This window comes from Rana temporaria, chromosome 3 (genome assembly GCF_905171775.1).
Source record: "Rana temporaria chromosome 3, aRanTem1.1, whole genome shotgun sequence".
In the NCBI taxonomy this organism is placed as follows: Eukaryota; Metazoa; Chordata; class Amphibia; order Anura; family Ranidae; genus Rana; species Rana temporaria.
In genome coordinates this window covers 454,287,236-454,301,044 of record NC_053491.1, presented here as the reverse complement: position 1 = coordinate 454,301,044, position 13,809 = coordinate 454,287,236, and the positions used below count along the sequence as shown (strand labels likewise).

At 42.2% G+C, this 13,809-nt stretch overlaps 1 protein-coding gene across 1 annotated transcript in view; it reads left to right on the top strand.

Moving 5' to 3' along the window:
- Window positions 1-13,809, top strand: part of LOC120933455 (NACHT, LRR and PYD domains-containing protein 3-like) — a 59,710-nt gene that overhangs the window by 19,498 nt on the left and 26,403 nt on the right. The window contains exon 4 of the mRNA XM_040346683.1: window positions 4,041-4,106. Coding sequence (XP_040202617.1) covers window positions 4,041-4,106 — 66 coding nt within the window. The remainder of the gene's footprint in view (window positions 1-4,040; window positions 4,107-13,809) is intronic.

Below are 13,809 nucleotides of genomic sequence, written 5' to 3'. Positions count from 1 at the left end.
CACTGACGTTTCTGGACTCTGAGTCATGGGGAAAGCAAAAGAATTGTCAAAGGATTTGTGGGAAAAGGTAGTTGACCTGTATAAAGCAGTAAAGGTATATAAAATGATATTCAAGGAATTGAGAATGCCAATCAGCAGTGTTTAAACTCTAATCAAGAAGTGGAAAATGAGGGGGTTCTGTTGAAACCAAACCACGGTCAGGTAGACCAACTAAAATTTCAGCCACAACTGCCAGGAAAATTATTTGGGAGGCAAAGAAAAACCCACCAATAACTTTAGGTGAAATAAAGGACTCTCTCAAAACATGTGGTGTGGATGTTTCAAGATGCACAATAAGGAGGCACTTGAAGAAAGATGGGCTGCATGATCGAGTCACCAGAAGAAAGCCATTACTACACAAATGCCACAAAGTATCCAGCTTACAATACGCCAAACAGCACAGAGACAAGCCTCAAACCTTCTGGCAGAAAGTCATTTGGAGTGATGAGACCAAAATTTAGCTTTTTGGCCACAACCATAAACGCTACATTTGTCAACAAGACCTATGATGAAAGGTCCACCATTCCTACTGTGAAACACGGAGGTGGATCACTGATGTTTTGGGGATGTGTGAGCTACAAAGGCAAAGGAAATTTGGTCATAACTGATGGCAAGATGAATGCAGTATGTTATCAGAAAATACTGGAGGAACATTTGTATTCATCAGCCAGGAAGCTGCGCATGGGACGTACTTTGACATTCCAACATGACAATGATCCAAAACACAAGGTCAAGTCGATCTGTCATTGGCTACAGCAGAATAAAGTGAAGGTTCTGGAGTGGCCATCTGAGGCCCCGTACACACGGCCGAGGAACTCGACGTGCCAAACACATCGAGTTCCTCGGCCAGTTCAGCCCTGAAGCCGCCGAGGAGCTCGGCGGGCCGAGAGCTCCCATAGAACAACGAGGAAATAGAGAACATGTTCTCTATTTCCTCGACGAGTTCCTCGGCGGCTCCATCGGGCCAAAAGTGTACAGACGACAGAGTTTCTCGGCAGAATCCGGCTCTGACCGAGTTTCTCGCTGAATTCTGCTGAGAAACTCTGTCGTGTGTACGAGGCCTGAGTCTCCTGACCTCAATATCATTGAGCCACTCTGGGGAGATCTCAGACATGCTGTTCATGGAAGACAGCCTAAGAATTTACAGGAACTGGAGGCTTTTTACCAAGAGGAATGGGCAGCTTTACCATCTGAGAAGATAAAAAGCCTCATCCCCAAATACCACAAAAGTCTTCAAGCTGTCTTTGATGTTAAAGGGGGCAATACACAGTATTAAGAACTGGGGTATGTAAAGTTTTGATCAGGGTCATTTGGGTAGTTTCTGTTATGATTATGATTTAAAAAGAGTAAACACAGTTGATTGATAATAAATGGCTTCAGCCAAACACTAACCATGAGTGAAAGAAAAGTTTTTGTGTTCTCATTCATATTCTCTGAAAAATGGTCAAGAAATCATAAATTCTGCCAGGGTATGAAAACTTATGAGCACAACTGTTTTAGAGAAAAATATAAAAATAAAAAATATATGTGATAACTCAATAAAGTGTCTGTGCACTATAATAGTATTTTATATATAAAACTGAAAAAGTGCTGTAGAACTCTCCTGATGGTCATGACTAGAGTTGAGCGAACCCGAACTGTAAATTTCGGGTTCGGTACGGACTTTGGGTTTTTCCCGAACCCGGACCCAAACCCGAATAATTGGAAAAAGTTTGGGTTCGAGTTCGGAGTTCGGGAAAAAAAATGCGCGGAGGTCCCCCAAAATTCAATAACCAGACCCTTTAGGTCTGGTATGGATATTAAGGGGAACCCCGCCGTCAATTTAAAAAAAAAAACCGTGGGGTTCACCCTAAATATCCATAACCAGACCCTTCAGGTCTGGTGTGGATTTTAAGGGGAACTCCACCCCAAATTTAAAAAAAATGGCGTGGAGTTCCCTTTAATATCCACACCAGACCCCTTATCCGAGCACGTTGACCTGGCCAGCCGCAGAAAAGAGGGGGGACAGAGTGCGGCCCCCCTCCTCTCCTGAACCACACCAGGCCACATGCCCTCAACATTGGGAGGGTGCTTTGGGATGCCCCCCAAAGCACCTTGTCCCCATGTTGATGGGGACAAGGGTCTCATCCCCACAACCCTTGCCCGGTGGTTGTGGGGGTGTGCAGGCAGGGGGCTTATCAGAATCTGGAAGACCCCTTTAACAAAGGGGACCCCCCGATCCTGCCCCCCCTGTGTGAAATGGTAATGGGGTACACTGTACCCCTACCATTTCACAAAGGAAGTGTAAATAGTAGTTTTCAGGAAAAAAAACACACACACCGTAGAACAAATTACTTTATTAATTAAACCAAATAAAAATCCAGCTGTGAAAATAGACGATCGCTCCAACGTTGTCTTGTATCCAGCGACGGGTGATTTCTCCAGCGACGGGTGTTCTATCCAGTGACGGGTGATTGGTCCAGCGATGAGAAGATCCATCCATTCAGAGCACAGCTCAGCGAATGACACGCTGATGCTGTGACGTTTCTTTTATAGGTGAGGCGGGCCACGCGTCACGTGACCCCGTCCCCCTCTGACACACACTCTGCTACCTCTGGGTCTGGGCTTTTCCGACGTCCTCTTTGCCGCTCAGCCTGGTCATTGATTGGCTAGAGTGGATGGATTGAAAGCAGCACAGCCATTGGCTCGCGCTGCTGTCAATCACATCCAATGGCGCCACGCCAGGGGGCGGGCCCGAGTGATACAGTGAGCGGCTATACCCGCCGGCTGTATCACGGGAGCGCGCCCGCAGGAACTTACCACCATGCGAGAGAGCTCACATGAAGGTGTTTAGTTCTTGCGGGCAGGAGCCGAGACAGCCACCGAGGGACCCCAGAAGACCCCAGAAGACTAGGTTCGGGGCCACTCTGAGGTAAGTATAACATGTTTGTTATTTTAAAAAAATATAAAAAATATAAAAATTCTCTTTACAACCCCTTCTGGAGGGTAAAAAAAACCTGCTACATCTACATCTCAGGCTCTCAGTTTTCCACCGAAGCTATGTACTGTATTCTATACTGGGCATCCCTCCACTCCATACACTGTGCTGTATATTATATACTAGACATCCCTCCACTCCATACACTGGGCTATACATTCTATACTGGACATCCCTTCACGCCATACACTGTGCTGTATATTCTATACTGGACTTCCCTCTACTCCATACACTGTGCTGTATATTCTATTCTACACCCTTCCACTCCGTACACTGTGCTAAACATATACATGACACTGATCTATTCTGTAGAGTGTGCTGTACACTATACAGAAGACTTATCCACTAGAAACACTGTGCTGTACACTATACTAAACACCAATCCACTCCATACACTGTGCTGTATATTCTATACTAGACATCCCTCCACTCCATACACTGGGCTATATATTCTATACTGGACATCCCTCCACGCCATACACTGTGCTGTATATTCTATACTGGACATCCCTCTACTCCATACACTGTGCTGTATATTCTATTATACACCCTTCCACTCCGTACACTGTGCTAAACATATACATGACACTGATCTATTCTGTAGAGTGTGCTGTACACTATACAGAAGACTTATCCACTAGAAACACTGTGCTGTACACTATACTAAACACCAATCCACTCCATACACTGTGCTGTATATTCTATACAGGACATCCCTCCACTCCATACACTATGCTTTATATTCTATACTGTATACTCCTTCCACTCAGTACCATGTGTTGAACATTTCTTGGAAGTAACAATATGAAGAGATCCAGGTTTCCCATAATGGCTTATAAACACAAAACCATGTAAAAAAATATATATTTATCTCTATGATGGTACAATGTTGGGTGACTGTTGCAGGTATCAAGGGTATGCTTTCCATTTAGATATCTTTCTGATTTGTACTTGTATGTTTTTTTAAAGATGTGTGCTTTACTTGCATGTGTTCAGGATCTGTCATCTGTTTTTCTTTTTAAAGGTGACTCACTGGTGGAGCAGATTCTGCTAGATAAACATGGACACACGCTATCTCCAGAGCTGAAAGGTAAAAAAGTATACACTATAGTTAAATTATATATGAAGCCAGATTTATCATTAAATTTAAATATAATTTCAAAAATGAACATGTGCAGTTCTTTTCATACCAAATCGAAATTGGGACGTATTTTTCATTATTTGGAAATGTATCCGAATTTCCAAATTACAATAGTTACCAGTTTAAACAAATTTGTCTGCTTGTCGCCCTGACCTTGGCTTACCCCTCACTACTCTCTTGTATCCCTCTCTCCTCTATGCCCTACGGACAGGGCCGGATTTGCTCCCCCTGCTGCCCGCAATGCATTCCCTCCCCGCCAACCAACCCCCCCCCCCCCCAAATCAACAGAGAATGGCAGCAGGATGGCAGGGGCGGCACGGTTAGTCCAAATATTTTTTGTTTCTTTTTTTTTACTTTTTATACTTTTTATTTATTTGTAGCTTGTCATTTACTTTTTTTTTTGTATAATTTTCTTATTATTTTAATATTATTTTTCTTATTCTTTACTTTTTAATATTTTTTTTTATTTTATTAATTTAATGTATTATTTCCATTTTTTTTATCATTTTTTTCACTTAACTTTATTGCTATCACACAGGAGAAAACAATTCCCTGTGTTATAGCAATTGAAGGTGACAGGTTCTCTTTATTGACCCTGTCACCTCCAAAACAGGAGTCCTAGCCCTGTGCTAGAACTCCTGTCACAGCTGAGATTGGAAGAGCACATCTCACCCCTCTCACTATGTACATCGGCGGCAGGGACAGGAGACAGATTTGGCGGCCGGGGGGAGGACGGAGTCCTGAAGACAGAGCCAGCAGATAGAGATGTGGGGGGGACGACTGCAGCACACATTTTACAAGTTATTTCAGTGACATTGCTGCAATCACTTGTTAACGAGCGAGCGGATTCCCCCACACTACATTTAGTCCTGCTAGATAGCAACTTGCCACCCTTCACTGTATGTTCCGGGAGTCAGAGGACTCCATGCCGCTGCCGCCCCTCTGTGCCCTGCTGCCCGAGGCCTGGCCTCGGTGGCCTTGTGGGAAATCCGGGCCTGCCTACGGAGCGTGAGCTGGGGGACTCTGGGGGCCGCGACCTGGACTCAGTTGCAGCTAAGGCCATCCTCACCATTAGAGGCTCTGGTGAATACCTACTGAATCTTAGACTACACAACCTGGGGAATCTTGGGCTCAAGTTTCCTGTGGGATCCCTGATTGTGCTTGAGTGGACCTATCCTCCATATCCACTCTGTGTTCCATCTGCAGCAGTCTGCCATAGGGCTCATTACCTTGTGGTGCACTCCTGACTCCAATGGGATGCATCTGGCCACAGGTGACCTGACAATCAAATTCAAAAACAAGAATGGAATGAAATAGAATAGAAAATAAAAGAATAAAATAAAAAAGAATAGAATAAAATTAGAAAGATTGCAATCATCTTTCGAATTTCGAATATAATAAATTGGAATAGATTAGAATATAATAGAAAATAATAGAATAGAAAAAACTATATAATTCAATAGAATAGATATAACCATCTTCCTAAATTTGAATTTCAAATAGATTAGAATAGAAAATAAAATATTAGAAGAGAAAATAAGAGAATTAATAGATTAGAAGAGAAAATAATAGAAAACCATAGAATAGAACATAAGAGAATAAAATAGAATGGGGTGGAAAATAATAAAATAGAATTTAATAGAATAGAAAGAATATAACCATCTTCTGAAGTTCAAATTTCGAATAGAATATTGTTTTTTTTTTTTTTTTTTTTTTTTTGTTTAACTCTTAAAAAAAAAAAAAAAAAAAAAAGTTCTGCGTGCCAGCCCATTGCATCTCTATTTTGGTTTCGCATCATTAGTGTTGCTTCTTCTTATGTAATTCTTTCCTTTCTCTTTTTTTTTTTTTCCTTTTCCCCTCCCCTTTTTTTTTTCTTTTTTTTCCTTTTTTCTTTCTTTTTTTTTGTATATTGTTATTCTAATCTTTCTACTCCCTTTACTTTAGAAAGAGATAAAGAAAGAAAAAGACAAAAAATTTACCATTACAATTTTATCCCCTTATCCTCCCCTCCCCCCCCTCCCCCCCATCTCACCTTAAACAATCTCTTGTATCTCTAGTTCTCTCTAACTTTTTCAAGGGTAATTTTTTTTTAGATATCTTCCCTTAACTTTTCCGCGTAACTCCATGATTTCTTAAAGGTTCTCCAGTTGTCCCATTTTGTGCTTTGTAAAATGTTGTTGCCCTCTATTCCCTCTTTCAGTTCTTCCATTTTATAGGTTTCTTCGACCGCATCGATCCATTCCCAAATTGGGGGGCACTCCGTCTCTTGCCACCCCCTTGGGATTAATCTCTTTGCTGCGTTTAATAGGTGCGGTACAAGGGTGTTCCTATAGTTTTTTATGCCTTCTTGCCCTCCGTGGAATAAGACAACCCATGGGTCCATCTCGATCTTTTTCTTTGTGATCTCTTCCACACAGGACAGTATTTTTTCCCAGTACCTCTTAACCTTGGGGCATCCCCACCAAAGGTGAGCCATATTTCCTAGTGATCCACATCCCCTCCAGCAATCTCCTGTTTGCCCTTCTTTAAATTTTCTTAATTTATCTGGTGTCATATACCACCCGGTTATGCATTTAAAGCACATCTCCGCAGTGCGGCTGTCTACCGCCGAGGAGTGTGTCAGAGCCAACATTTTCTTTATTGTGACCTTATCTCGCTGTGTCCCAAGTTCCCTTTCCCATTTTTTAATGAATGGAGGTATACTCTGCTCCTCCATCTTTAATAGAATCCCGTACAGCTTTGAGGTGGTTCCTTTAGAACTTTCCATGGTACATATTTTTTCCAGTTCTGATAACTGATCTTCTGACCTCAATGGATGTGGGAGTTCTTGGATAAAATGGTTTAGCTGTCGATACCTCCATTCATTAATTTCCATTAAATTCTTTTGGAGTCCTAACTCCTGTAGTGTTCTAATGTGACCTTCATTCATTATATCCCTTAATTGTGCAGTGTCCTTTTTAATCCAATTTCCCCCTACTTGTGTTTTACCTGGTGCAAAATAATCATTATTTTTCAGTGCTATAAGGGGTGAGTTATATACCTTCTCAGTTTTCCTGTAAACAGTGTCCCATATTTTAAGTGCATTTTTTGTTATCTCATGTAAGTTTTTATCTAGTGTCCTAAATTGGGGGGGGTTCCAAATTATCTTATCCAACCTCACCTGTGATAATTCATTTTCTAATCTTACCCACCTTTTTTCTTTGTTGACTCTGGCCCACTCCACCACTCTTGTTAACACAACTGCGTCATAATATCCCTTAATGTCCGGAACAGCAAGTCCCCCCTTTTTTTTGGGTTGTTTTAACGTCTGGAGTGATATCCTATGTTTCTTATTTCTCCATATGTAATTCATAATTACTTTTCTAAGGGCAGAGAACAGTGTTCTTGGGAGGGCTATAGGGATCATCTGAAATTTATATAAAATTTTTGGTAAAATAACCATTTTACAGTAATTAATTCGTCCTATCCATGATATTGCTCTATTTTCCACCCTTTTTGTTTCTGTCTTAATTTCATTTAATAGGGGGATGAAGTTTATCACATAGGTTTTCCTAGTTGATTTGGTTAATAATATCCCTAGGTATTTAAGTTCTTTAACCCAAGCAAACTGGTACTTCGCTTTCAGGAGTTGCTCATCTATCTTACTTATATTTATACTCATAATCTCTGTTTTAGTGATGTTTAATTTAAAGTTTGAAAATTCTCCATAGTCGCTGCATAAGTTTAATAGGTTTGGGATTGATATTTTAGGTTCCTCTAAATAGAAGAGGACGTCGTCTGCAAAAGCAGCGAGTTTGTGTTCCTCCTCTCCTATTTTGACCCCCTTTATTTTTTGACAGTTACGGATCCTGGCCAGTAGGGGTTCCAATGATAGCACGAACAAGAGTGGCGACAGAGGGCACCCCTGCCTTGTTCCATTTTTCATTAAGAAGGTTTGAGAGAGACTACCATTTATTTTTATTTTGGCCGTGGGAGACCTATAGAGGGTGGCAATCCAATCCATCATCCTCTGTCCAAACCCCATTCCCTTCAGGGTGAGCAGCATAAGTCCCCAGTCTACCCTGTCGAACGCTTTTTCTGCGTCTATCGACAGGAGAAGACCTGGGGACCTCATTGCCTTCATTCTCTGAATTATCAGGAGTGTTCTTACTCCGTTATCTTTTCCCTCTCTTCCTTGGATAAACCCCGTCTGGTCCGGGTGCACCAGTTTTGTCATTTCTTGTCTAACTCTCCCGGCCAGTACCTTTGCAAACAGTTTTAAATCTGTATTTAGCAGAGATATCGGCCGGTAGCCCGAGCAACTTCCCGTATCTTTGCCCTCCTTCGGAATGATGGTGATAGTTGCCTCTGATGCCTCTTTACTTAGATTATACTCCTTTCCGAGACCATTAAAATACTGACATAGCCTTGGTATGAGTATCTCCTTGCATTTTTTGTAATACATTGCTGTAAAGCCGTCTGGGCCCGGGCTTTTACCTGAGGCTGAGCTTGTTAGTGCTACTTTGATTTCGTTTTCCGTAATTGGCCTGTCCATCCCTTCTGCGTCTATTTGACTGATTTTTGATAATCCTGATTCTTCTAAAAATGCTGTGATCTTTTTTTCTTTCTCACCTTTTAGCCAATTCTTTTGTTCAACCGAATAAAGTTTTTCGTAGTATAGTCGAAATGTTTCTGCGATATCTTTTGTTGTGTGTAAGACCTCTCCTTTCCCATTTTTGATTTTATCTATATGGTTCCTTGATTTCTTTTTTTGTACTATCCGAGCCAGATGTTTACTTGTTTTATTTCCCCATTTGTATCTTTCTCTTGCTATTGAATTAAATTCCCTTCTTGTTTCCTGATCCATTAGTTCTTTAAGTTTGTTCCGCTTGTCAACTAGATTCAAGTATAAATCTCGTTGCTTTCCCATTATCTTATGTTGTTGTTCTAGGTTGGAGATCTCCTCTATTAGTTTTTCCCTTTTACTTTTCTCTTCTTTTTTCCTTCTTGCCCCTTCAGAGATCAGTACCCCTCTTATCACCGCCTTATGGGCATCCCACAATGTTGCTGCCGAAATTTCATCTGTCTCATTTGTCTTAAAATACTCTTCTAATTCTTTTTTAACCCTCAATAAGCTTTTCTCTTCAATCAGTAATTCCTCGTTTAGTCTCCAATTTTGATAGGGTCTTTGATTACCTGAAATATTTATGGATATACTAATAGGTGCATGGTCGGATATCGTCATGGTCTCTATTCTTGTCTCGACCACCATTTCCAACATTCTATGTTCCACAAGAATGTGATCGATTCGAGAATAGCTCCCATGGACCTGGGAATAGAATGTAAAATCTCGTTGGCTCGGGTTAAAAATCCTCCATGTGTCTACTAGTTGGCTTCTATGTAGGCTATCTTTTACTTTTTTTAGTTGTTTCTCTTGGGTTTCAGATGTCTGGTGTGTCTTATCAACCTTTGGATCCATACAGAAGTTTAAATCCCCACCCAGTATTATCTTTCCCCTCCCGAAATCTTTTAATTTCCCTAATATTCCCTGAAGGTATTTCATCGGGGAGGTATTTGGCGCATATATATTTACGAGCGTATATTCCGCCTCTTCCAGGTTTCCTCGTAAAAAGAGGAATCTCCCTTCTGGGTCTGCCAATCTGTCTGTCAGGGCAAACCGTGTCCCCTTCGCTATTCCAATCGCTACCCCTCTGGCCCTACTAGAGATGGTATCTCCATAATACCATATGGGAAAGTCGGGGGAGTATAACCTTGTGTTTGATCCTAGTGTAAGATGGGTTTCTTGTAGGAAAGCAATGTCTGTCCTATATCTCTTCAACTCCTTTAATACCTTATGCCTCTTAGATGGACTATTGAGGCCTTTTACGTTGTATGATAGACATTTAATTACTGGCATCTTTGATGTTTTTTTATCCTTTTCCTCCCTGTCTTCTTTCCCAGGTCTAGGTCTAACATTTTTCTTTTCTTCAGGTTACGCTTTCTTCTGATTGTTTTGGTGAGATAGGGTATCTTCCCTCCCCCCGCCCCCCCTCTCTTCCCTCCCCCCATCCCCCCTCTCTTCCCTCCCTCCCCTCCCTCTCTCTCCCCTCCCCCTCCCTCCCTCCCACCCTCCCAATTTGGCCTATTTAAGACCTCTGAACCATTTCCCATGTCTTGGTTCAGATTTGCTCTAGGTGGGGTCTGAGATTGCCTCTCCCCCTCCCGGGTTATCTACCCGGGACAGGGGGGGGAGTACAGAGGCCAAAGAGAAAATACAAGTATAGCAAGAAACCGGGGGCCTCAAGAGGGGCCCACAAGGTGACTCCAAGAGAAAATAAATAATACCAAAGTGAAAGAGAGGAGAAAAAAAAAAAAAAAAAAAAAAAGAAGAAGGGGGGGGGGGGGGTTTCCACCCTCCCCTACCCCCAACCCGGTATGTCAGGGACCTGAATTTCTAATTTCCTACAGAATTCATTCAAGTCCTCTGGGAATCTCAGTGTCGCTGATCTCCCCTCTTTTGTTCCAATTAAGCAGGCAGGGAAACCCCAATTATACTTGATATTCAAATCCAACATCTGTTTTAGGAGTGGTTTTAACAGCCATCTCCTTGCCAAGGTTTCTGGGGCCACATCGGTGAATATCTGCAAATCCATCCCTTCAAACACTATCGGGGGTTGTCCCCTCAACTTCTTCCAGATTGCTTCTTTTTCTTCATAGAATCGGAACCTTACTATGACATCTCTTGATCGCTCAGAGGTCATTCTTTTCGGATTTCCTACTCTATGAACCCTTTCAATCCTGATTGGGTTATCTGCAGTTCTTTCCAGTATTGGATTAAATATCATCTGCGTTATTATCCTGAGGTCCTCACCCCTTTTCTCTGGTATGAACCTTATCCTCAAATTTTGTCTCCGATTTCTGTTTTCCTGATCCTCTAATTTATAGAGGATATGTCTTTGTTGTAATTGGATCTGGTCAATCTGGGCTTTTAATGTATTGGCTTCCTGTACTTGTTTCTCTATTTGTTCCTCTGCTGTTTCTATTCTGGAGAGCATATGGCCAAAATCGGTCCGCAGGTTCTGTATTTCAGCTTTTATTACGTTTTCCAGTCTTAACAGCATCTCTGCCATTTCTCCTTTAGAGGGGGATTGAGTGTCTACGCTTCGATCCTCCATCCTGCTGCTTTCCAGTCCAGTCCCTGTAGGTCCTTCCTCTATGGATACTTCCCTGGAAGTATCGCTCTGGGGTTTCTTATTATCGGCCTTCTTTGCTTTATTCACTTGTTGTTGCTTTGTTGTTCCCTGGATGCCAGGGGCTCGCGGACTTTCCCCTCTGGTCACAAATGGCCTTATTGAGCTTGTTGCTGTAGTATTACTCGGAGTAGTTGGAGGTCCCCCTTTTGTTGATCTACTCGTCATCCTGCTCATGTTAGTCTCCTTCTTTCTAATTCTCTTCCCCAGCTTGACCTCTTATTGGTGCAAAGCTTGGATTAATGAAATAAAGCCAATTTGGGGTATCAGACTAAATCGGATCCGAGTTTCTGGAGTATATTTGATTTTTTCTTTCCTTTTTCTTTCCTTCCTTTCTCCTCCTTCTCCCTTCTCTCCCCTCCTTTCCTCCCCCCACTTTATATCAGTCGGAGTTGTCAGAATACCACAATCCTGGACCGAATATCCTAGGGATTTCTAATTTTTATTAGATATTGTGTTCTAGCTGTCTTCAGGTCTCCCTCCCCTTTCAACTTTTAACAAGTCCTGTGAGGGGGGGGGGGTCTCCAGAGGGAGAACAAGGAAGATCCAGGCCTGATGGCCTGGTGGCACCTGGGATTTTCCAAGGGGGGGGGGAATTATAATTATCCTCAGTCCGCGTGCTCAAATGGCCCTTGAAGGTTCAGGGAAAAGAACCCCCTTTAGGATTATTTGCCAAAGCTTTGCTCCTTAGAGTCACCTCTCCACCTCCTCACCCCTTTGCTATATTCCAGGTTTTCCACCGGGTCCTTGCCGTACACCAAATCTTCCCTCAGAACCTCAGAATGAAGTGCTTTTTGGATTTACTTATATCGATCTAATGTTTTGTCAATTAATACTTATGTTCAGTTTTTTTATCACAGCCAAGAAGTACCATAACACACTTTTGCTTTCCAGATACTTAGGCAACAGCAGAGTGTTTCCAGATCTTTTTACTGCATTGTTTTAAATACCGCTCCACTCAGTCTATTGGTCTTCTACTCACCCTAGTCATACGATACCTGGCGTTCCCTACCAATCAGTGTTAGTGTGTAATATGGTTCCAGGATTTAGTCAGCTAGGTACTCGCACCTTTTTAAAGTAAACACAGTAAACACAGATGTACCCCCCGGGTTTCTTCCCATATGCGTATGTCTCCTCCCGCTATCTACCAGGGAATGTAGGGTCAGGGAAGGACCTGGGAAAATCCCCAAAATCCCAAAAATGTTAAGGATATTTCCTGTATGTATCCAGTTTCTGAGGATCACTTTGTATGTACTGTAGGGAAGGTTTTTATACAAGAGAGGGGGGGGCCCATCCAAGTTCGTATGTTTATTTGTATATAAGTTACTGTGCCACTCCTCTCTTTCTCCTTGCCGTCCCTCCAATTTTCCTCTCAGGTATCCTCACCTTGTACCATACATTATATCACAATACACCAGACCTATTTAGGTAACACAGTCCCGTTTACTTAATTAGAGAGTTTGCCATTTAATATTTATGGGTAGGTTTTATAACTCCTAGAAAGACAGTTGTGTATCCATCTGGGTAGGCCGCGGCTGAGTGAGACCAAACTTTTAACAGACCTCCAATATAGCTCGATCAACATTGATTGTATTTCACAATGGTTTCATTACCTCCTTATCTTCATCCCCCTGGGAACTATCTCTACTTTACCTCCGCCAGAGAAAGACAAAAGAAAGAGATGGAGACCGAACCTTCCTCCCGTGATGGTGTGGGTAGATGTATCCTACCGTGCGATCAGAGCAGATTCAGACCTCCCGCTGCGCGACCCGCTCTCCTCCTCCTCCTCTCTCGTCCATCTCCGTTTAGCCGCTATGAGCCCCTATGCTGCCATGTAGCATAGTGTGGAACAGGATGGAACGGTCCGTCTCGTGCAGCTTTCCGTTACCTCCGCTACGCTGCAGCAAGTGTCCCATGTCCTGCTCTCCAGTCGGCAGCGTGCAGTGTGCGGATGGGGCTGTCGTCTCCGCTCCGCTCTGCATCCGTCCCCAGCAGACTCCCAGCTCTTCACTCCCCCCACCTACGAGCGCGCCTCCACCTCACGTGCACGTGCACGCCATCGAGCGCCAGAATAGAATATTGTTTTGAATTCAAATAAAATAGATTAGAACAGAATAGAAAATAATTTAATAGAACATAGGAGAATAAAATAGAAAAGTATAGAACAGAAAATACAATAGAATAGAACACATTAAAAATAATATAACTGTCTATTTTCCTAATAGAATTAATTTGAATTCAAATAGAATAGATTAGAGTAGAATGCAAAATAATAGAATAGAGAACAAATAAAAATAAGGGAATAGAGTAGAACAGAATAGACTTGAAAAAAACATGGAATAGAATAGAATAACTTAGAAAGAACATAACCGTGATCCGAAATTTGAATTCCAAATACAATAAATTAACCACTTCCCTACGGC